Source organism: Hippoglossus hippoglossus, chromosome 16, assembly GCF_009819705.1.
Source record: "Hippoglossus hippoglossus isolate fHipHip1 chromosome 16, fHipHip1.pri, whole genome shotgun sequence".
Classification (NCBI taxonomy): Eukaryota; Metazoa; Chordata; class Actinopteri; order Pleuronectiformes; family Pleuronectidae; genus Hippoglossus; species Hippoglossus hippoglossus.
This window is the reverse complement of record NC_047166.1, coordinates 24,816,761-24,840,564: the sequence shown is the minus strand read 5'-3', so window position 1 is coordinate 24,840,564 and position 23,804 is coordinate 24,816,761. Positions and strand designations below refer to the sequence as shown.

At 42.6% G+C, this 23,804-nt stretch overlaps 1 protein-coding gene across 42 annotated transcripts in view; it reads right to left on the bottom strand.

Annotated features, from left to right (window-relative positions):
* Positions 1–23,804, bottom strand: part of rims2a (regulating synaptic membrane exocytosis 2a) — a 133,382-nt gene that overhangs the window by 104,661 nt on the left and 4,917 nt on the right. For 33 of the 42 annotated variants that reach the window (XM_034609974.1, XM_034609963.1, XM_034609969.1 and 30 more), the window contains exons 3-5: positions 5,549–5,581; positions 4,604–4,696; positions 40–250 (exon numbers count right to left, since the gene is read on the bottom strand). In XM_034609974.1, the coding sequence (XP_034465865.1) occupies positions 40–250; positions 4,604–4,696; positions 5,549–5,581 (337 nt within the window). Of the gene's footprint in view, positions 1–39; positions 251–4,043; positions 4,049–4,603; positions 4,697–5,548; positions 5,582–23,804 lie in introns of those variants that run through there. The other 9 variants (XM_034609971.1, XM_034610001.1, XM_034609973.1 and 6 more) reach the window with 2 other exon arrangements.

Genomic DNA, 23,804 nt, shown 5'->3' with positions numbered 1-23,804 from the left:
TTATAAATGGAGAGTACCCAGCATGTGAGCCACCGTTACCTTATTTGACCGCAGAGACACCCGTCCTCCGCACCGAGCACAGAATTTCGTTTGGCAATATGAACAGAGGTGGCCACAGCCATCGGCAAACTTGGTTTTGTGGCATATCCCACAGGTTGGGGCTTCGCTCTTCTGATCCTGAACCGGCTTAGTCTCATCTCCCATCTTCTTAACCTGGTCCTTATACGATTCAAACTGCTGGTGCAACTTCCTGTAAGAGGACAGGAAAGATGTTAGGGAAAGGTAGACATCTATGAAAATACAATTTGTGTTGGATTTATGAATCTATTGTCTATTTGTACAACCTCATTTCCCTTGATTGTCCTTTAAAACACACATTTACCAGAACACCACTGGCCTAAGAACCCGGTACATGACCTTATTTCATCCTAAAAGTATCGTGTTTCACTCTAAATGTTTAAGAGAAACAACAACATACTAACAAAAATGTGGAGTCTCAACATAGAGAATAAATTATTATAACTTTTCTATTTTCGTAAAACCGTCCGACAAATGCACATTCATGACATAAAATCTTGTATCAGGTTATCCTTGTTGCCACCAGCCTGAATCATGTGCTTCGTCCCACATTAAACTTATATCAGCTGAGTAACTGATATAAACTCAGACATCCATGTGTACCGTGTGAGATTTTGAAAGGAAAAGCAAATACCATGACCTGAGAAGCTTCAAAGCTGAGCTCCTGCTTTGATACCGCACCTCTCCCAAAACAGTGGGGGTGGGGGGGTATCAAATTTGCTTTGCAAGTTTAAGAACATCACTTAATTCCACTTTCTCAGGTTCCTCCGCGTTTAATGAATCATTTGCACGTGTGTTTCTATATCAGGACAGTTGTAAGGTGAGATAGCGAACACCCTTGGACCATACTGTTAGATAAGGATATTACCGACACCCACAGTTAGTATTTCTCTATTGTATTACTTAAAGGAAATCATTGGTGATCAGCACACACTGTAGAGCCCATCACCCTGCTTGCCTTTACCAGTGCAGCATCTATTGTGTTACTGTTTGTGTCCTATAGATGGCCCCCTACTGAAGCATTACACTTGATCTTATACAGTAGATCCTTAACTCCTAACAAGCCCTGAGAGGCTCCTGAAAAAACCTGCATGGACTCCTCACATGCATTTTGTATGACACATGTCAATTGAGCGTCTCCTTGGAAACTAAACACTGGGCTGACTTCATAATATGGCGATTAGAATTGGTTTCGCCCCACATATCCCCTGCAACATTCATTAGCACTTGTGAATTATTGAGCAGCGCTATCCTTTTACCACATACAGCTCTGCATTTGAGATAAACGTGCTTCCTTTACCCACAACCAGGCCTTCAGAGCCCAAATGTGAAAAGATCCACACCACCTGAAACAGCCCGTGTGTCGATCACATGAGCAGGTCTCTGTGCGATGTAAAACATTAGGTAGAGTGCCGGTAGCATGCCCCTTGTTGTACCCACTTAGGGATTAAAGAGCTAATTGTGTCAAACTCATTGTGTGTTTACCAAGCAGAGATTAGTTAGTATTCTTGTTTAACACATCCGACCAAATCTCATTTACTGACAGAGGGCCTGATAACAGCGTGATGAAGACTACTACAAGAGGTGAAGCCCCGGTCTTTGAGGAACAAGGAAATAAGACAGCAAACAATCGTGTTTTATTCTCACTTAATCTCCATTTACACTCAAATGTTTTCAGAGACATGTGCTCAACCCTGGCCCACTACGTGGGCTAAGGGCCAATGCTCCACTGATAGACAAGGTCAGTGAAAAGAGCTGTTAAAGATAACCAATGATTACCTCTCCCTTCTACTGTATCAGGTCACTTCTTGAAACGCTAACCTCGTGTGATGGGGTGGGATTCAGGATAAAAAAACAAATGTACCAATTTAACTGTAGTCTGTATTGACATTGTTCTAAGACAGATATTAGGCAGCAAGAATGAGAAGATTTTGTGGAATAGGAGAGAGAATACAAGTGAAGAGAAAGGTGTGCACAAGCTTTAAAAACAGAGCCAATGTGTTATCAGGTAAAACATGAAGAGGTAAACAAAGACTATGTGGAGTGAAAGTAGACTCGAGTGGCAGCGGGCAGCTGGTACACAGAGTCCATTCCAAAGGGTTTACTTATTCGGTCAAACACGGTCAAATGTGGGTGACACTGCTGACGAGTAATCATACGCTGCTCATTGTCCCGTCCCATGCTAGCGTATCGGAGCTCTCTTACCTCTGGGCCGCACCAGAGCAGCCACAAACAGCCGGTAACATGAGCCTCTGTCTTGGACATATGACAGCGAGGCTGAACTACTAGACTTTGTTTTCTGCCACAAGCTGAGCTGAATATTTACTCCTCCATCATCCTTGATATATCACGCTGCCACAGAAACTGTCAGACATTAGAGAAGAGTAACTGGCTTGTGTGTGTGTGTGGGTTACAAATATATATATATATATATAGATATTGATAACTATTGATGTATTGGCAACTTGAACTCCACATCAAGCCGATGAGCCCACTGCACAGACATGTCACCTTAAAAAGGGGGTATGGCTAACACATTTACAAACTGTTTCCCATTTATCTCTACAATATACAGAAAAATGAGTGGAGTCGAGTTCCTAGCTAACAGCCCGTCAGTATTTGTACTTTCTTACTTTAGCTTGGTAGCTGCTCTTCTCTTTGCTCAAGCTAGCTGCCAGTGCTGAGCATGTAGCATACACTGGGTTAGTCAGATTTGTCTTTGCTGAAAACATTCTCCTGCTGCAGGAAATAGAGTTGATGAGGCCAGTAATACAGAACCAAAAAAAACGACATTATGCTAAAACAGGCTCAAAGTTCCACAGCATTGCATTCAATTCTATATGTGGGTCTGTCAGTGGGAGCCAACCTTTTTACATTTCACATAGTCATATGAAAAAATGAATAACTGCAGAATGAATCTATGTAAAGTGGGAACATTGAATTTACCTTAAACTTGAATTCAATGTCCTTTCAGTACAGTGAGTGTCTGAGAGGCGACTGTGGCCGCCGCCCTTTAGCTAACTGTGCAGACCTTCTTCACAACTTGCCGATGTAGCTAATGGTCTTAACATTTAGCTAGCATGCACAGTGTGGTAGCAGACATTTAGTCTATTATGTTATTGAATAAGATGGTTTAAACATGGCTTTCTGACACTTAATGAAACAGAGTCATTATCAGAGTTATTAACGACACCTGCTTTCATGGCTGTGACAAATCACGAGTCCGAAATCACTCACTTATTACTATATAGTCCACTATTTAGTGAGTTCGCCATTTTGTAGTGGTGTCCGAATGTTTGGTGAAGTTTTGTATACCCTATATAGTGCGCTCATTGTTTCCCACAATGCATCGTGAAAAGTAGTGCACAAACAATAATCCCTAACCGAGCAATGTATACCATCATGCATTGTACTCAGACCTGAGAGACGAGAGGAGCGAGGGCAGCAGGAACAGCCCGACCTGTTGTAAAAATGTAAATACAAGCAGAGCAGCTCATACCAGCACAAAGTGCAGGAAACAAGTTTATTTCTTGTTGAATGAACTTGTTTGCTGCGGTTTGTGCTGCTCTGCTTGTACTTACATTAATCAGCATTTTTCTCAGCGTCACCATACGGCAGGTACCACCTGCATGACGACGCATGCTTCCCCCATTGTGTCATTGTTAGTTACTGTCACTGATCGCTACAATTAAAACAGTTTTAAGCTCTGGGGTTTTCATGCGGTTGTTAACTATTTAGGCTGAATTCTTTATAGCGGACCAAATATAAACTAAGTCTATCTCTACAAATTATCGTACAGTATCTTTGCACATCCAGTTTCGATTAACTTAGGTCAAATGCACCCGCTTCTCTCTCATACCTGAGCATTGTTTACTCACACCTAGGGTTGCAGGTGTAAACCAAATACTGATTAGAAATCATTTTTAAAAGTAGAACAAATCAGTTTTCAACTTCCTGTCTCTAACTTCAACATGGAGTTACACAAGGTCTGTTGGAGATAGCAGCTGTTGGACTACTGGAGGAGACAGGCTGTTGTGGCACAATTTTACTATTTACATTCATTTGCATTGAACTTTTAGCATAAATATATTGATTTACATGTGTTAAAAAAGCAATATGTAAATAATATGCCCTTATATAACATTGGCCAAAATATTCTGTCCTTTTATCTTTTTTTCATCCCAATAAATGGCATATGTTTAAGAGGAATTCCTTCTAATTGGTCCTGATAACAGCTTTGGAATACATAAACATAATGTATATGACGTAATTTGTTGTCCTCTGTTGAATTGAATATACTACCACCCCACACAGCATTATGTCATTTGTAAAAGCAAAATCCATCATTGAACATCACTCTCACACCATCAGTCTCTCACATGCTTAAACACATATGCTGAGAAATTGAACAACATATTCTAATATCCACTAGAGTCAAACATACTGTGCGTCCAGCTGCTGGGGCCACCACTGTATGTTTGTGCCTGCTAGGTGGAGATCAAACGGGGTCTGTGCTATTACTTACGCGTCTGGCTCTGGCTCCTTGTCATTTTGGGACTTTTGCTGGGGCTGAAGAACGTTATTTACCAGCTCAGTGATCCCACTAAAGGGAAACCACCTGTTCAAATAAGGAAAGTGTGACTGAAACATCGCAATGAGTCATCATGGGAGAAAACAATCTATCCTGAAAAGGGTTTTTGAGGAAGCAGGGCAGTTTCTGAGAAGTGAACAATAGCAGGGACATTCACTACAACCAGCGCAGAGAGAGGAAAAGGCCGGGCAGAGCGGCAATCAGTGGAACATTAACAACTAGTCGGAAATACAGTGAGAAGGACAGAAGAAGAGAGAAAGATGATACACACAGCTTTAGTAGACGGTAGGAAAAAGCAGGAAAGCTCTGCAGCCAATGGAAATGAGAGCTGCATCAAATGCTGAGCTGAGGGGAACAGGAGTGCTATTTACTCAAGCTTGGTGGTAGAGTGGGGGTCAGGTTGTTGGACTGGTTAGGCCTGCAGGTAAATTTAGTGAAAATGCAGCTACACTTCAGTAGAGCGGGAAAGGTGCATCTAGCCCACAGTTGTGGTCAAATTACGAGGCTGCACAAGCCAATCAGATGTCCCACTGGATGGGAGTGGGCAGCCAGTTAGAGACGAGGGACAAGGGGAGAGGGTTTGGATAGAGGGCCTGGCTGTAACAAAGCTGTTTGAAAGGAAAAGCCTTTGCCACTGATGTCATGGAAGCCGACCATTTAGCGACCAACACAAACTCCAACAATCTGGTCATTGCTATTTATTGGAAGCTAATACACAGCGCGGCCGTCATGCTCCCACAGCAGTTTCCCATGACATTAGTGACATGTCTTTCATTTTCCTCCCAGACAAAGAGGAGAAAGCCACATGAAGCACAAAGCACCGACTGACAGGAAGAAGTGTCAAAGCCTGGAGCACTCTGGGTAATGGAGTTTACTTACTGTGCCGGCTGAGGCTTTGGTTCTTCTTTGATCCTAAAACATGAACAAAAAAAAAAAAAAAGTGTGCACAGCTCAGTGCATACAGAACACAAAGAGATGAGGAAAACATACTAAAAGACTCAAAATACTGACACAACTGATGACACTTAAGATGTGTATGGCCATAAATCATGCTTAAACTAAAATATGAATAATAATACAGATGTTATAGATGATAATTTGATGATGATCACAATACAATGATGAAAATGGTTATGAGGCAAACAACATGAAAAAAAATGAGCAGAGTGAATTTAAATGACATAAAATGTGGTCTGGACCAACGTAAACTTTGAAATGGCTGCTTCATGTGAGTAACACCCTCTTTCACACTAGCATGGACAAGCGAACGAGCCCACTACTCTACTTCCCAGAGGTCGTAGAGAAGCGTCTCCACAGGTTCAGAGTAACCAGCAAGCAGAGCGGTTGGGCTAAGTGACTTTTGCTGCATCAGACCCTGAGGATGGAAAACGTAACTTCTACTATGCCGAGTCAGCAACACATGCTTGATTAGATTCATATCCATTAACACATCAAATACATTAGCCAGTTGTAATAAAGCAATGTAAATGTAAAAAATAAGCAGGATTTGAAATAGGCTATCATATAGATCATATCTTGATTTGATTGACTTGATGGATGGACTTAACATCCATCCATCATCTATACTTATCCTAAGAGGGTTATGGGGGGCTGGAGCCTGACAATGGGCGAGAGACGGGCACACTCTGGACAGGTCACACGTGTTTAGCAGGGCCACCATACAAACAACAATTCACACTCACATCCACACCGATGGTTAATTTAGAGTCTCCAGTCAACCTGATCTGCATGTCATTGGACTGTGGGACCTGAGTACCCAGAGAAAACCAGCACGGGGAGAACATGCAAACACAACACAGACAGACGCCAGCCAAACCGGAATTCGAACCAAGGGTTACCAAAACCCTCTGAGAGGCAACAGTGCTTACCACCACAGACCTGACGTAATATAAATATAAAAACATACAATATATAAATTCATAAATATACATCTAAAGACAAACCGATGCATGTTTGGTGTATCAGGCCTTGTACGGGACTGCTTTTGTCCCAATAATTAGAACTTTTTGCATTTACTCTAAGTAGAAACTGTGATCCTAGAATAACCAAGGCAGCACAGCCAGTATTCACACACACACACACACACACACACACACACACACACACACACACACACACACACACACACACACACACACACACACACACACACACACACTGCAACCACCACATGACTGTCTAGCATCTGTCTACCATCGTACACTTCAGCCACTCTCTCCCAGTTTAAAGAGCAGATGTGACTTAAAGCAAAACAGAGACAAGTTGCAGCTGACGATCACACATCAGAACTTCACGCACCTCATCACCACGTTTATGCTCAGCTTTAAATAGCTGTGCTAAATGAAAATGCGTTAATTAGTTTGTCTGATTCTGCCTGAGTGACGCTTTTAGTGATGCAACTGAAGGTTTTCTTCATTATAAGTTAGTCTATTAATTCTTTATAATTAATTGCTAAAATGACTATCTGTCCAAAGATGTTCAAATTATAATGAGGCACTTTTCAGAAGTTATAAGCAGCAAAGTAAACTAATAAGTAATTTACTCTAGAACTCAAAAGCCTTTGAAACCAATTTCAGGCCAGATGATTCAACAAATTCTCCACTCAAAAAGTTACTTTAAGTAGTTAAACATACTGCTCCTACACGCCAGCTGATAGCAGGGGCCTTAGCGTGACTAAATATTATTCAAAACTTTACTAAGAACAATATTCCATCAAGTAAAACTCCAATACTTATCCCACTGTGTACATTAAGTGGATCCCATTCAACTCCCAGACAAGCACAGAGGCAAAGAAACAGTCCTCATGCAGAGCATCAAAATACAACAACGCAGCCTCCCAACGGTCTCCTTTAGCTGGAGCACAACAGAGCAAGGAATCTGTCTGATCTGTGTCAGATGGGTGAGAGAACACACAAGCAAAGATATAGTCCTGTGTACCCATCAGTCTCGCTGCTCTGTTTTCCGATGAGCCAGTCCATATTTATCCTCTCACTGTGTTCTCCCGATGACCTGCAGCGCCGTTCTTTATTGATCCCATCAGCCCCGTCTCTGTGGTTGCATTACAAGCCTCATATTTATCTGATGGAGCCTGCCTGCCTGCCTGGACGGCTGCCGGACAAAGTGTGTGTATGTGTGTGTGTGTGTGTGTGTGTGTGTGTGTGTGTGTGTGTGTGTGTGTGTGTGTGTGTGTGTGTGTGTGTGTGTGTGTGTGTGTGTGTGTGTTTGAGTGAGTAACCGTCTATGCTTTCACGTGTGCGTGTGTACCCATATCCATGTGTGTAGTGTACTCATACATGTGCATATGTGAGTGAGTGGGTGTGCGCACAGTGTATTATTTGACATGGGGCAGTAAAATGAGTGAGTGTAAAATGTCACAAGTGACGTCTTCAGTGTCCTGGCTGCTGCTGAGGCCTGCAGGGCAGAAACAGCCTCTGTTTTCCATCTCTTACACCTGCACTCTGCCTCCCCTGAGCCCCTCACACACACTAAGTAAAAAACAAAACACACACTCGTACAGCATCAGAGATACAGTGTGTTCAGAGCATCTGAATGTGTGATTCTCTACTGTTTTTATGAAACGGGCAGGTTTAAGTCTCTCTTAATAAGATACATGTTGCTGTTATTTTTTGGTCTTTAGTTTTATTTTGTAGAGTATTTAGGTTTACTGAAACTCACTGGCTTTGCATGGAGAAGCAGTCAGCTCTGCCAAACACCGGTGCCACACTGCTCTCTAGTGGACAGATGTGCTGCATTAACTTCAAGAACTGATTCCTGAAGTTTGTTTAAAGAATGTATAACAAGGTATTTAATGCCATTCTGCTTTAAGTCTATATGATGTGATGTACGAATGAACAGTGTCAGAGAGGAGAGGAGAGGAGAGGAGAGGAGAGGAGAGGAGAGAAGAGGAGAGGAGAGGAGAGGAGAGGAGAGGAGAGGAGAGGTTATTCTATACCTCCCTGTAATCTGTGCAATCTCTTTTAAACAAAGTCACAGTTGTAAGAAGTTGTGAGAATAAATGCAATGAGGTGACAATGATCCCAATCATCACATCCCACCACAACCAGAACGAGGTTGGTAACATGTCACATGCACCAGCCAGAACAATTGGGCACAGACTGTCAAATCAATCACCTACAGTACATTAGCACATAAGACAGGGACATGCTCATGATGCACATGTGCAGTTTTCTGTGCCAGCCCTTCTCATATACTAACCACTAAGCACATGTAGGAACATCTGAAAGGAGTGAGACAGCTCCTGAAATCTGATTAAGAAGTCACCGCTCAAATGTCAAATACAACTGACTGACAGGAATAGGCAAGAAACTGTCCATAAGCTATACTATCCAAACAAACATTATATCAGCGGATAAGTGTCCGATCGGACTTTGTGGATGTGACACACATTCTCTAATAAAACGAAGAGGGGATCCTTTCTTCATCCAGAGAGTTCTTACTCAATGCTGCAGTTCTTCTAGGCTCGATGCAGCTTTGAAGCTCTGTTTGATTGAACTCATTGCTTCGGTTTAATGACCCAAAACTTAACTGTAATGTCGCTGAGATCCACAGATGAACCACATGTGAACTCTACACCGGCCTCAGTGTGTCAATGTATACTGGTGCGTCTGTGGGACTATTTTCAGCAGCAGATAATATTTGAATATTTACAGCACGGGTGTGGCTTTAACTCACAGTTATTTACAGTGCTCAGGTTCATTATAATGAAGGAACAATAATTAGTCACACTCAATGCAAAAGTGTGGCTCACTGATGTGTTTGGAGTTGTTTTGGGATGGATGGAACTAATGTGGCACGGAGGCACACAAATCAATATCATATAATGTCAAAAATGCCATGACATCAAAAATACCCACTGTAGATTATAGACGATTTACTGCTTACTTTTCAACAACATGTACTTCTGTTCATTTCAGGCACTTGCAGTGCACCCCTCTCTGTCCTGCTCCACTGCACTTCCACACATGCCACCCAGGGCATCGCTTTTTTCCAATTACCCCAGCTCCCTGCCAAATGTGTACCAGTCGTACCCAGTCACTCTAGCAAGTCTCTCTTGTCTTTCAGTAAACTGCAGCTTCCGAAATGTTTTATTTTTCGTTTTAAAAAATGTCTGGCAGATGTTGATGTGACAGCCAAGAACAGGAGAGATATGGTGACATGTGCTTCTCTGGAAAGCTACGGTAAGAGTGCTATGCTGTGAAGCAGTCTCCACTATATTTCTGGTGGAGATTTTTTATTTCAAGGCCTTCTAGAAATCAATGAATTTATGTCTTTCTACATTCTGTCCATGCAACTTTTTTGTAAAAGTCCTCTTATGATTTTAGAGTATAGGGTCCAAGGCGTCCCACAGTGCTCTGCAGATTTTTAACAGATCGAGAGACGCAGCCTTGACTAGGCATCAACGCTTAGAGTAGAAATTCTGTCATAGTGGATCTCATGGCTAAGCAGTGACCCTGCAGGCCCTCTGAGTCGACTACAGACAGAGTGATAATTGGATCATAAGGGAGTAATCTGGCTCAGTGGGTAAATACCAACTACATACATCATTAACACCATCCCAGGCAGTCAGTACTGCCAGGAGATGAGGTTAATGTCTGTCTGTAATCACTCACAGGCAAGAGACCTACAGGGAAATCTCTGACCAGAGGCTGTGGCACTACTGAGTTCTGCTCTCGTGTTGACTGTAATAGTATGATACAAATATTATCCACAAGTCATATGATATAAGATGATGCGGTACATAGGAAATCATTTCTTAGTGTCACCTGCAATGGAATCATGGTAAAAAGCTTTATTCACCTATAGGGTTGTAGTACTAGTTCCATCTCGGACTCCAAACTTTTCTAAAGATCTCAGACTGACTATCTCTCTCTCTCTCTCTCTCTCTCTCTCTCTCTCTCTCTCTCTCTCTCTGTGTCTGTTTGTGTGTGTGTATTTCGAAAGTTGGTTTCATTCCACAAACCATGAAAAATAAAACATGCTGGTGGCACACTGCAGAGACCACAGCTCAATTATCAAAAACACAGGGGGCAATGATGGTAAAGTTACATTGGCACCGCTGACCCCAAACTCCTCCCGGTTGAAGGTAATGACTGAAGCACTAAGTTAAAGATTTCTGTTCCACTTATTAAGATTTTGAATTGCAGTGCATTGTATTATTAAAATGTATCTATGTTGTTTTTGTATTGGATCATATACCATGTATCTGTATCTGTTACCAGGATCTGGTGAGGACAGGCTCACAGCATTGTTTAAAAAAAGTCTAAATATATATATACCTATGTTAGCTGTAAGAACTCTGCAAGTAGTTGTTATAAACATCTTCTTTCTAAACAAGTTCAGGCTTGCTTACAGATGTACAAGAAATTACAATAAATAATACAATAAAAGACTGCATAGGAAATTTAAATTAAATAAAATGTATGAAAATATAATTTTTAATTAGCAACAAGTCATAAATATAAATCTCTAAATGACCAGGCAACAGATATATACATGTGTTTGAGCTCATCAGAGACCTGCGGTGGAATAACATAAAGTAATTCAGTCAAAGTTCATCTATATTGTTTTTCTGACATGAGGGTCAGCAGACCAGTGGTTATTTGAGAATTATGTACCTTCTAATTCCACAAACATAAGTCTGCCTGTAAGTGCAACGCATATCTCACGAGCCATTTATCTAATCGACTTCACACTTGGCATGTGTATTCTTAGTAATCATGGGAAGTGAAGTGCCAAGCTTGGTGCGATTTGGACAAGAGATATGTTCGATATAAATATAGAAATTGAATAATCAAGAGTGAGCTGGTGGCAGCATGCCTTACCAGTCAGTCTGTGGACTGAGTTGAATCTTGTTGAATGTGAAACTGGGTCAAAGTTGCTGCCAGATCATTTTGATAAATCTATAATATTTATTTCACCATATCATTTCCTGTTTGGCAATTTGTCTTCAAAGTAAGAACACAACATTCGTTTTGTTGCTGCAATGCAGTTCAGTAAATCATTTAAAAGCCACACAGGTGAACAGTAATAAAGAGTTTCATTTTATAAAAAATATTCATTGCAGATAAACCAGATAGGATGAACACAAAGTTCTCTAACTTCAGTCAGCACCATAGACTGAATATAAAGTTCTCTGCACACTACATGCAGCACACAAACAATAAAAAAGTGACGGTATAACTGTTTGAGGAGGAATCACCAATGACGACTAATAATTCTGAAGTGGCTCTTAGCATTAACACAGACCAAGAGAACTACACTATCTACAATTTGTACAGTGAGTAATAACTGATATCTAGGAATATTTAATACAAGTGTTTTCTGTAGGTTGCTTAAAACAGAGTAATCAAACCAAAGAAAACCAATGAAGTGTATACAATGTGTAATAATACAGTATTTGTAAAGAATAGTCCAAATGTGAAAACACGGATAAGGAGATGTTGATAGTTAGTAGGAAGAAAAATGTCATTACTGTTAAATCTTACAACAATTGCAACCACATTATATTAAATCATATTTAAAAAAAGCTCCAGCAGAGTGTGTTAGTGTAGTTCAGACAGCCACATCAGGAAAATCAACACACAGTGTATGACCGTGTCAGCAATATCCCTGCAGGAATATATGAAACAGAAATCTCCCATTATACCACCTCTACTGTACATTACCATTACAAGACAACGAGAGTTTGCTCTAAAAATAGCATCTTATTTAAAGACAGACGATTAGGTCTCGTGACACCTGTTCATTCTACCTCTTTAATAAATGCCAGCAGAAGTGCTAGGTAACACTTTTCTCTCCACCTAAGAGAGGATTAGGAGTAGGGGATGGAGCGCTGATATCTTCCTCTGGCACTTTGCGCTGGCACGATAGGCAGGGCAGGAGGGACGGGGACAGGGCAAGCGCCTTGGTGTGGAAGGGTTGGCCAGCGACCCACAGCTGGGCCTTAGAAAGCACAGATAGGATTCAATCCGCGGGGCACACTCATCAGAATAGGCAATCTAACAGCGCACAAGCCAGACCTCATGACCAAGGACTAATATTCAGATTGTCAAACAGGAGTTGGCAACAGCAGATTTCTCTGAGCGACGGGGAAGTGGCTAATCTGCTGCCAAATATAACTAAAATCCATCTGTTTCCTTAGATTACCTGCCAGGATTCAATTGAGCTGCTCCATATCTCCCCTCCTGAGAGATTTCCAAGTGGCAAAGAGTCAGCTAATCACCCGGCAGCCCACACATTCACAAGTGTATTTCCATACAGGCTTACAGGAAACATATGAACAAGGTTCATTTTAATGGAGCTAATTTATTATATAGAACAACATATAAACTATACGAGCAACACTTATTAAGCTGTAGTGATACACAATGTTTCTGTTGTTGCTGGGGTAATGGTGCACACATCTTTCTTTGTATGTGAATGCTGGTTGCTTCTCCTCTCAGCGCACTTTATTCATCCTGACATAGATACATTTTATTCTGGCTGTGCTCAGCATTTTCTTGGCAGCTGACATTGTCCCATGCTTGCGTCACGACTCCTCCCATGCACGGATGAACAGCTCCACTGGGGATACTCTAGAAACTCAGCCTTAGCCCCGCCGCGGTTAGGTCACCGCCCTCTGCATTAGCCCAGTCTCTAGCTCCAATAGCCAGACAGTGGCGGCTGAATGCAGCCCCCTGTCCTTCTCTAACCCTGTGCTATATGGGCTGAGCCATCATAACCACTCCTCGAGCACCAGTTCTGCCCAGTCTCGCAATTGCCATATTAATTCCAGTCTCGTAGTCAGCAGAAGCCGAGTCCCACTTCCTTTTCTCCTGGTCTCCCTGGTGAGGGACTATCCCATAACTGGAACATCTCCGGTTTAATCTCCAAAATTAAGACTTGCTAAGAACATCAGTTAAAAAATAAACTGTCACAGCAGTTGTGACAATCATGATCATATTCCACTCAACTGCCGCTCTCCAAACCCCCATCAGTACCATCCTCGAACACATAAAAAAAGCCATGATGATGTTGCTGATCCCAGCTGGGAGCCGTAGGTGGGCTGTACTGAAACTGCAGTCAGCTGTCTGTGGCTCACTCAGGGCTATAATAATAGCCTGAACATGGCTAACAATAGAGAGGTAATAGATACCCTGCCTATTGTTGGCCCTGCCTGTTCTACTCCTTCCTGTCCCAATTCAGCCCTACAGCACGTCACCATTAGCTCGCTTAACTAAACTGCATACAGTGTACACAGGCGAGCAAGCACAGGGGCAATCTGATATCACCTCTCTGCCTACAGGCTACACCCATCGCTTCGCAGAAATATTGCTGTAGATGCCATATGAAGTTACACCCCTGGAATTGTATCCGCCACCTCATGAAGTTGTCATTCAATGCAAAGGCCAGAGCAGACATACCATGAGAGCTTTAAGGAACAGCACGTTCGGTCAGATAAACAGATGTGACCACTGTACGACTGAAATTAACTTGAACTTGATGGCTCTTAACATCTGTCGGTTGGCAGAAAGATACGTTTGACTTTGGCTGCTGTAAAACACCAAATCAAAGGATCCCCTTGCATTAGCAGCTTCTTTGCACATAAGCCATCCACCCAACCAACCATCCGAGCGGCCGCCCACTGGAGGATAAGGCGACCAGCTTCTACTTGTAATCTGCAGCGATCGCAACCAACTCCCCCTCCTCCTCCTCGAGGCCTGACGCCAGGTGACTGTAACTGCCTGCATTTCCTTCCTCGAGATACCACTTCAAATGATCGTACTTATATTTTATAAAAGAGGATTTCTATCTGCAGCGACTCTCCTCCACCGACCCCTCCTCCCAGCCCCCTCCTCGTTCCACTAGTACACATCCAGGCCAGCTCGGTATCACCATGGCGATGGCAGCAGTATCTCAGTGGGACGAGTGATATTAAGGGATTAGTGGGAGATACTCCATCAGACTTCGGTCGAGGAGCACGATCCCGGGATCACACCATTGACTTTCTCTGTCTCCCTCCTCATCACTGTCAGATGATGGGGATGAAAAACTGGCCTCTTCACTGTTTCTTTTTTTTTTTTCACGGTAGCCAATGTAGTACACGCTACACTACACAAACCGAGCAACCCTGAACACACATGCACACAAACAGACACTGACTCTCTGGAATAATGCATTTAAAGCTCACACAAAGCCACCTTCGGGCCCTAGGCAGTGTGAGCAGTGGTCTGTATGCTGTACAGTATGTCCTAGTGTAGGTTACATGACAGTGCCTGTGTATGAGTGTGTTCAAACAGTTGACTTATATAAGGGCCGTGGCTACATTAGTGACGTCATGAAAATGGCTGCTCTTTATCCTCCCCTATTTATGTCAGTCGGCTGCTTCTGTAATCTACCTACAGCAGAATCCACTGTACATGGGCATGATTATAATGCTGCTTAACATCAAACCCTTGATCCCTGCTACACCTCTGAGAACAAATAACTAGCTGGGATAGGGAGGGTCATGATGGCAAAAGAGAGTAATACAAGATGAAATAGAAATTATGTGCAGAGCAAACAGAAAATCAAATGTAGAAATATGAAGCATTAAAAGCAAGGAGTTTAAATAAATATCTAAAGTGTGTGCAATATAAGAAATACAATTATGAACTAAACAGGGATTGCGTAAACAAATCTAAAGCTTCTCAATAAAATCACTGCACCTGTCAATATGCTAGATTATGAGGCCTGCGTGTGTGCGCGTGCATGTGTATCTCATTTCACTGACTGTACCACATCTGTGTGACAGACAGACACAGGGCGGCCGCATTTGTTTATAGAAAGCACTGGATGGTTTGTGATTTTTTTTGGCCACACAAAGGCGTATCAGCGGGACCGGCTAAGCAGCATGCACGTGTTTGAGTCACCAGCTTGCACCTGCTCCGACCAGATGAGTCTTGAATGAGCAGAACGTGGCCGGACACACAAACTGAGTGCTGTGCAAACTTACGCTAGTAAATACACCAGGTCACACACTGAGTAACACATCTGGGGTTAGGGATATAAAAAGTCATTTCGTTGCTCACTTTCATTTTTCTTTTCATTTTAAACATTTATATGGGTTAGCAGCGATGGCATTAAATTAGCAGAAATTAGCCAAAGTCAACATCATCGGCTTATATCCACCTTACGTGTCTATAAGAGTGCTGTTTGCGTCTGTACGAGTCTGCAACATGAAGATTTGCTTATTTTGTGTCTGCCTTTACCAAAAATAGAACTCATTAAGGTGGCCTATATGAAAACTACGAGTTTGCATTTTGGGGTGAGTCTGACTTTACTCAAATTCATTCCTAAAATAACTTAAAGAACTTCTACCATAAGCAGCAACCCTCACCTGTGCTAATGTGTGTGTATGTGAGCGATGCTAGTCTGGTTGTGACATGTTTAGCTGTTAGCAGCTAGCTTGCTGAGAGGTCTGCTAGGTGTGGACTTTGCTTCAAGCTAAAACTTAGACAATAACTAGGCTGAGGGAGATGGAAACATGGTGTAAATGAAATGCGGATTTGCTCTAAAACAAATCTCCCAAAAAGATGAACAATATTAGAAGAGCCTGCATTAACTGAAGCATGAAGGGGAAAGGTATGTGGGGCATGAATGGCTCACCTAGACCCTCTGTGATTCAAGGCCAGACAAGCTCAGGGAGGAAAACAGATAAATGGCCGGATTGACTGTTTGCAGAATCTTTGGAAATACACTAAGTTTCTTTCTTGCCAAGCTATACACAACACACACTAAATATGTAGTTAGCAAGTACCTGAAGGCAACTGCAGCAAGCTTACATGGGAGTTTCTAATCCTCAGTAAGTCTGACAATAAGCACCAACATGGCTGTAACTGAGATTTTGATACAGCTAACTTAGAGAATTCACATTTGGGATAACACAACATAATATGTACCTCCTCTTTTAGCTGAGACATTCTTTAAGTTAATGATACATAAGGCTTCACTAGCAAGGTCAAATGCTAACAGGCTAGCATCAGCAGCATGGCCGATGCTACTGGCACACACTTTAACTGGATCTGCAGCAAAACTTCATGGGCTCTTTCCTCACCCACGCCCCATCCTTCTACAACAATCAGCTCAGTACTTTTTTCATCATTCTGCTGGCAGATAAAAAACAAACAACTGATCAACGAACAAACACAGATGAAAACATTCCTACAGATTCCTACAACTAGAAACCTCAATGATACAAACTATGATGACGAGTGGCAAATAAAACATCTAATTAAGCCAGTTTTAGTAAATCAATGATTGAAATCAAATTATTCCTTTACCAACACACAGAGTTGTAGGAGTAATCACTTCCAGTTCACTTTCAGTAGCTCTGTTGATTAAGATGAGACTGAATATTCCCCGATTTTTATGTCGGGATGTTTTGTCTTCTTGCTGGTTGGTGCTTTGCTGCCTGGTTTTCCTGGGCACCTAAATGACCCCAGGCTTTGCTGCCTGTTTAGGTGCCTGGCTGCTTGCCGCCCACTGCAGAAAGCCGAATTACTCCACTATTATTAGTTCAACACTCTTGTAACTGACTCTCACTTTATCTATCCAGGTATCTATAACTCTAACAAAAAATAGTCTTTGGTTGCATCAAAAAACAACAGATATACAGACACTCCGACAAATACATACAAAACTACTTAACTGTTGTCCAGCTGAGTTACTAGATTTAGCTGATTCAGAAAATCCTCCACAGTAAGAACTAACGTGCTGGTGTATTTTATTAAAAACCTGAATTAAAGTGGCTTTCCAGGGCACGTGGTTTGAGACCTCTCCTGCACAGAGTGGGGCGTTGTCCTTTCTCTGACCTTTCAGGGTTCAACAATCATAAAACAAACCCTGAGGGAATGTCACAGGGGAGAGAAGAGGCACCAGACCTCACTAGCCGTAACACTCTACACTGACACAGCACCCAGCTGTCCCACAGGTGCTGTGCCAGTGTACCCTAAGACCACCTTCCCATGTGGGAAAGGGACTTTTGGGCTCCACTGTATTTCCAGTTTTTGCTTCCTTAAATAGAGAGCGTAGTGTGGAGCCCATTAGTGTGATGTGCTGAATTTGTCAACGGAGTATATCGTCACACTACCCCTTGGTTTTCAGAGATAGACTTGACGCTTACGATACAGCTGACAGCTCTTCTATAGCAGGCACATATGTTCCTCAGAAGCACTAGGCTTCCCTTACAGGGTCAGATGCTGTTTATCTCCCTCTACATTGACTCCACACTCTACTATGGGGATGGGGGATGGGTCAATAAAAGTGATAAAGTGTTCTCTTCTCGGTGCCATTTCCCTCTCAAATGTCTACTCTCATTGGCAGGGGCAACGGTTTACTTCTTTTTTTCCCCTTTGTAATATGTATTATTCAGCTATGACTGTTTTTCTATTGCATTGTGTTCTCAATCAGGTTACTCTTGCACAGCATGCTAGGAGTCGTATAGGACTTAGTCTTAAAGGGTCACTAGCTGCTAATACTGCTTATGTTGCACTCTTGAGTACCTCACAACATCAACGTCAGTTCATATCAGGGAAGAGATACATCACACCAAATTCTTGAGCATTTTCACATGCTAGCTGAGGCAAACACAATGCTTTCTGATCATGGGATTTAAAGGGGACATAGCATGCAAATTCCACTTTGTTAGTGCTTCTACAGGTTAATGTGGGTATCTGGCATGTCTACCAACCCAAAAACTCTGGGGAAAAAACACTCGCGCGTTTTGTTATAGTTCCTCTAAGTCAGAAACGTCATGCTTGAGCGACTCGATTGCGCTTCCTGGGTATTGTGTCGTAACAAGGAACTGGAAGTCCCCCTACATGGTCTTGGCCCACCCCCCCCCGTCCCCCCACACTCGTTACTTCCGGGTTTACACCGGAGGCAGCGCAGCGCCGTTCCCAAGCACGCAGCCGGGCTGTTCACACGGGACGAGCATTTCTCCGCTGGTCAGCCCGCGATTCACTCACATGTGGCATTTGTCTGGATCGTAGGGACTGGGAGGCTGCAGCAGCTGCTCGGGAGCGACCGCTCGCTCTCCCGTGCGTGAGCTGGAATTTGTGTCAGCGCCACACAGCCAACAGTGTGGAAGACTTCCGCAGTGTTCAGCACTACTGTAACCCCCGAACCCCGACATTCAACGGGTACAACAACAAGCGGAGAAAGCAGAATCGCGGGCTGACCTTATATATACAGTCTATGGGGCTGACCAGCGGAGAAATGCTCGTCCCGTGTGAACAGCCAGGCGGCTGCGCGCTTGGGAACGGCGCTGCGCTGCCTCGCAGCGGTCTTCCACACTGCCAGCTGTGTGGAAGACTTCCGCAGTGTTCAGCTCTACTGTATGCCGGGGTACAGTAGTTACGCCGGGTTACAGTAGTTACGCCGGGTTACAGTAGTTACGCCGGGTTACAGTAGTTACGCCGGGGTACACCGGACGCGGAAGCGCCGCTGCGAGGCAGCGCAGCGCCGTTCTCCAGCGCGCAGCCGCCTGGCTGTTCACACGGGACGAGCATTTCTCCGCTGGTCAGCCCCATAGACTGTATATATAAGGTCAGCCCGCGATTCTGCTTTCTCCGCTTGTTGTTGTACCCGTTGAATGTCGGGGTTCGGGGGTAAATGATGGTCTTCATAGCCCCCCCCCCATCCCTCTCTTTCTCTCTCTGTCTGTCTGCTTGTGTGCTTGTAGTGGATGGGCAGAGGGGGACATTTAATTATGTGATTGGGAAAATTAAAACTCCAGGACAACAAGGGGAATACAAAGTATGGGATGCATATTTGATAATTTATATCATATAAAATATGTAATTTATATCGTTTAAAATCATGGGGGGAGAGGGGGGAGGGGGGAGCTGGCTCATTAGCATTTAAAGGAACAGGCACTCAAAACAGGTCACTCTGTGGAGGGCTGTTTTATACAGGGTAAAAAGGGTGCTGTTTTAAATGATCCTTGTGGTATTTTGACCAAAGTATGTTACAGACATTTCATTAAGACCCCAAGGAACCATATCAACTTGTGGTAAAATGGGCATGCTATGTCCCCTTTAAACCCGCAACCTTATCAAATTTGGTAATAACCTAGGGCCTAATTTACAAGGAGTTCAGGGGGTTGTAACCCCTCCAATAAACAAAGCCAGTCTGTACAAATATCCCCCTCCCCCAATAATCATACAGTTACACTGAATGAAAAATATTGACGGTCATACAAGGGGAAGGTTGGTTTCCTGGATTCAATTTATTTACCCAATTTTGTTTTGCCTTCTTTGGCTACTAGCTAGTTAATATTAGCTGGCAAGTATGAGGTGTAAATTATTACTATATTATTTCTGAGGTACATCAAGTGAAACAAAATAATAACCTAGAAATCCATAGCCATGAGTATTTGACCATGCCATTTGACCTCACCCCCCTCAGTGTTCAACCCAAAGTTAGGGTCTTGGTATTAGCTTATGATTTAACATTAAGTGCTCCATCTGCTTGAGGCTCTGTTGACTAAGTTTAAAAATGAAAACCTATCTTCCTGTGCTGCTGTGTAACATTGTATTACATATTTCTATAAATACATAAAACGTGCCCTGTACCAAGTTACACAATCTCGTTCTGAAACAGTTTCCTACTGTCAGGTTTCACCAAGGGCATTTCAAACTGCGCAGCCAGGGACAGGAAAATCCCTTCAAACTTTGCTTGAGGGATAAGAGCCCAGAGGAGAATAAAACCGATGCTGACGAATGCAGATGTTATTTAGAACAAAGCCCTGAAAGACAATAGAGGCCGATGCTGTGCTGTGCCACACAGGAGAACAGCAGGCTATGGGAGATGGCAGGCTGATTGCTCTGTCAATGGGGACTAAGGCTGTCATATCAGCAACGAGACCTGATAGCATCTCAGACGTCACTGTCTCTCCTCTCCTTTTCTCTCTGATGTTCTCTTCTCCTACCCTGCCCTCTCCTCGCGCCCCCCTCGTCCCTTCTCATTTCCTCTCCCCTCTCCCATGCTAACCTGTCCCAAACTTTCCTCTCACCCTGCCCTCTCCTCTATGTCCCTTATCCTGTAGTGTCCTCTCCTTTCTTTTTTCACCCAGCCTAAAACTTGTCAGTAACTCAGACCATTAAACAAGTTAATATTCTATAGTTTTCTTAAATATTACAACCTGTGAAAAGATGAAAATCAACAACGAACTGATCCTATGGAAGTATTGTCTGTGTAGTTGTATTTATTTGTGCCCAATTTTGCTCTATAATATTGTCCAAACACATTGAGCCACACTTTTGCACTGGGTGACGTGTTGATATAGGACGTGAACGATTTCCCTCTGTTTCAGAGGCATTTGCTTAAAACTACAGTAACCAGCCGCCTTACTCATGAAGATTTATGCCGTGACAGTAGGTCAAATGTGAAACAAAGTTGCTCATGATGATGAATCCACAGAGAATTATCATCCAAACCAACAGTTTATCTCTGCTCTACAGAGCTCCTCAGTGTCTTTCAGCGTATTGTTTTGGTTTAATGGCCCACAACATAGCAGCCATAGCAATCAACTGTTCTCAGCAAAATAATACATCATCATAATACATCAATAATACGATAAATACATCTCTGAAAATACTGATTGAACGCTGTCACAGCACCAGCAGCTGGAAACTGGGTGGTGGAAACAGTGGAGCATTTGAACAAGAGTATATTTCTCAGGAGGAGAAGACCAAAACAGAGCTCAAAGGAGAAGGATTCTTTTACTTCTATATTTGATATTATACTTAAATTCACCAAACCATGAAGACACTGTGTTGCTTTAGGTCTTTTCATGCTATTTGTCTACAACAACAAAAAACTAAAATAAAGTGCAGTCACACAGCACCTTACATTCAATCAGGCCACATTAAATTGAACACATCAGTCCTTTAAATATCTATATTTATATCTTGACATATTCCCAAAAATGTTAAAAAAACGCCCTATCATGCAATGTTACAGAAAGCGCCAGAAAAAATGTATGGATCCGCCTCTTTAATTGAATTGACTCCAAAAGTTAATGCGTTGGCCCACACCTTACCCTTCCACCAAATCAAAATGAAATCTGTTCAGTATTTTTTGTGTATTTCTGCGAAAAGACAAGCAACAATAAAAACATATAGCCTCCTTGGCATAGGTAAACATTGAAGGGAATATTCATTATATAGCAGTGTAAGGAGAGTATATGGAGAAAAAGAGCACGTGCAAGTACAGAGCAAGGGGTAATTTGACAGATACAGTAGGTTAATGGCAGAAATGTAAAGAAAATATGTGAGATAGGAGAGCACCAATAACCGCAACACTAATCAAGCTTCACTTCCACAGCTTATGAGGAACTTGTGAATATATTATTTAATATCTAATTTTAATGATGACAATTGTGTTCTAACTGGATTTCCTGTCCGGCTAAGCCAAACTACTTGACAGCATGCCAGCCTTCCATAACCAAAACACATTGTTACTTTAATTAGCATGATGATGTATTCATCTGGCGTGCGTTCTGCTTTATAGAGTCAAGACAGCATCCTCTCTAACCTCTCTCTCTCTCTCTCTCTCTCTCTCTCTCTCTCTCTCTCTCTCTCTCTCTCTCTCTCTCGCTTTCCCTTGGGGACAGTGATGGGGGATGGGCGGCTGTAGAACGCTCATGACAGAATCTGCTCTTTGCATGGGAAGGCGAGTGAGCATGGGTGAGTGAACTGAGAGAACAAGAAAAAGGCAGGGGGAGAGAGAGAGAGGGTGTGTGTGTGTACTGTACATTGTCCAGTGGGAAGAGCATTACCTTGCCTCATTTCACAACCATAGGTCTGTTTCTCTCTCTCTCTCTCTCTCTCTCTGGGTTGGAGGGAGTAACAGAAAAAGGAAATGGGATGTGATCAATCAAAGCTAATTCTAGGTCAATGCTCTTCATGTTAAACACACACACATACACACACACACACACACACGCACGCCTTTCACCATGGCCATGTTACATGGAACCAGGAACATAATGCATTTTCTCACAGACAATGAAAACATTTAAATATAGTTCAGAACAAAACAGTTGATTTCAAGTTATGATTCCAGACCCTGAACCCTGATTTGCGGTGTAAACTATTAAAGTGTCACTGAAGTTACATTTATCATGAAATGTCCAGGTCAAATGATTATTAAATTGTAAGTTAGCTTATTTCTCTCGTCACTACTATCTCGTCCTAATGCACAGTGCAGTGTGACTGTGTAAACAATCATGGCATAGTACTGTATATATGCAAATGGGGCTGACCAGTATGGCTTAAATCAAAAAGACAACAAGACCCCTGTAGTGTCTGATGTGGCTCAGGAGGAGTTTTTAGTGGTCTGGGAAAATAACCCTGATGATGTCACTGGGGTCATGACATCTTGACTTGTCTTAGGCTACATCCACTCTACTACATTTTAGTTTAAAAACGCATTACTTCTCTTGTCCACACTACTCCTGAGTTTTTGAGCACCTAAAACTGAATTTATTGGAAACACTATTGGCCCCAGTTTGAAAAGCCCATGGGTGCATTGTACTCTGAACAGGCGGAAGTTTGGAAATTATGACGCCATTGCCTCCTGATTGGTTCATATCAATTGCGACTCAACCACCAGCATAAGTTCCACCACATCGTTGGCCTAAGAAGATGAATCCCTCATCTTACTTTTCACCATTGTTGTTTCTCATTCTTCTTTTTTTTCTGTAACTGTGCAACCAACTGAAGAGAAGACCAATCTGCTCCCTGAAGGTATGTACATGCACAGTGTAAATGAAAGGTCTTGTAATATACATTTTCATGAGTGGTAGTGTGGACTGGAGTTATTAAAGATACAGAGCTGAGATGCTTGTGTGGATGGAGACTGTTTTCGCTATAAAACACTGTTTTAAGATGAAAACATATAGATGTAGCCTCGGAGATTACAAGTGTTAACAGAAAGTTTATGTTAATGACAAATTGGGAGTGTGGAGTTAACAAAGTCATGAGCTTTTGCCCTTCATAGTGGGGTCTAAACGAGGGGTTGCTATCCAGTTGCATTGTGGGAATTGTAGGATACAGCGTTTCTGGAAGTG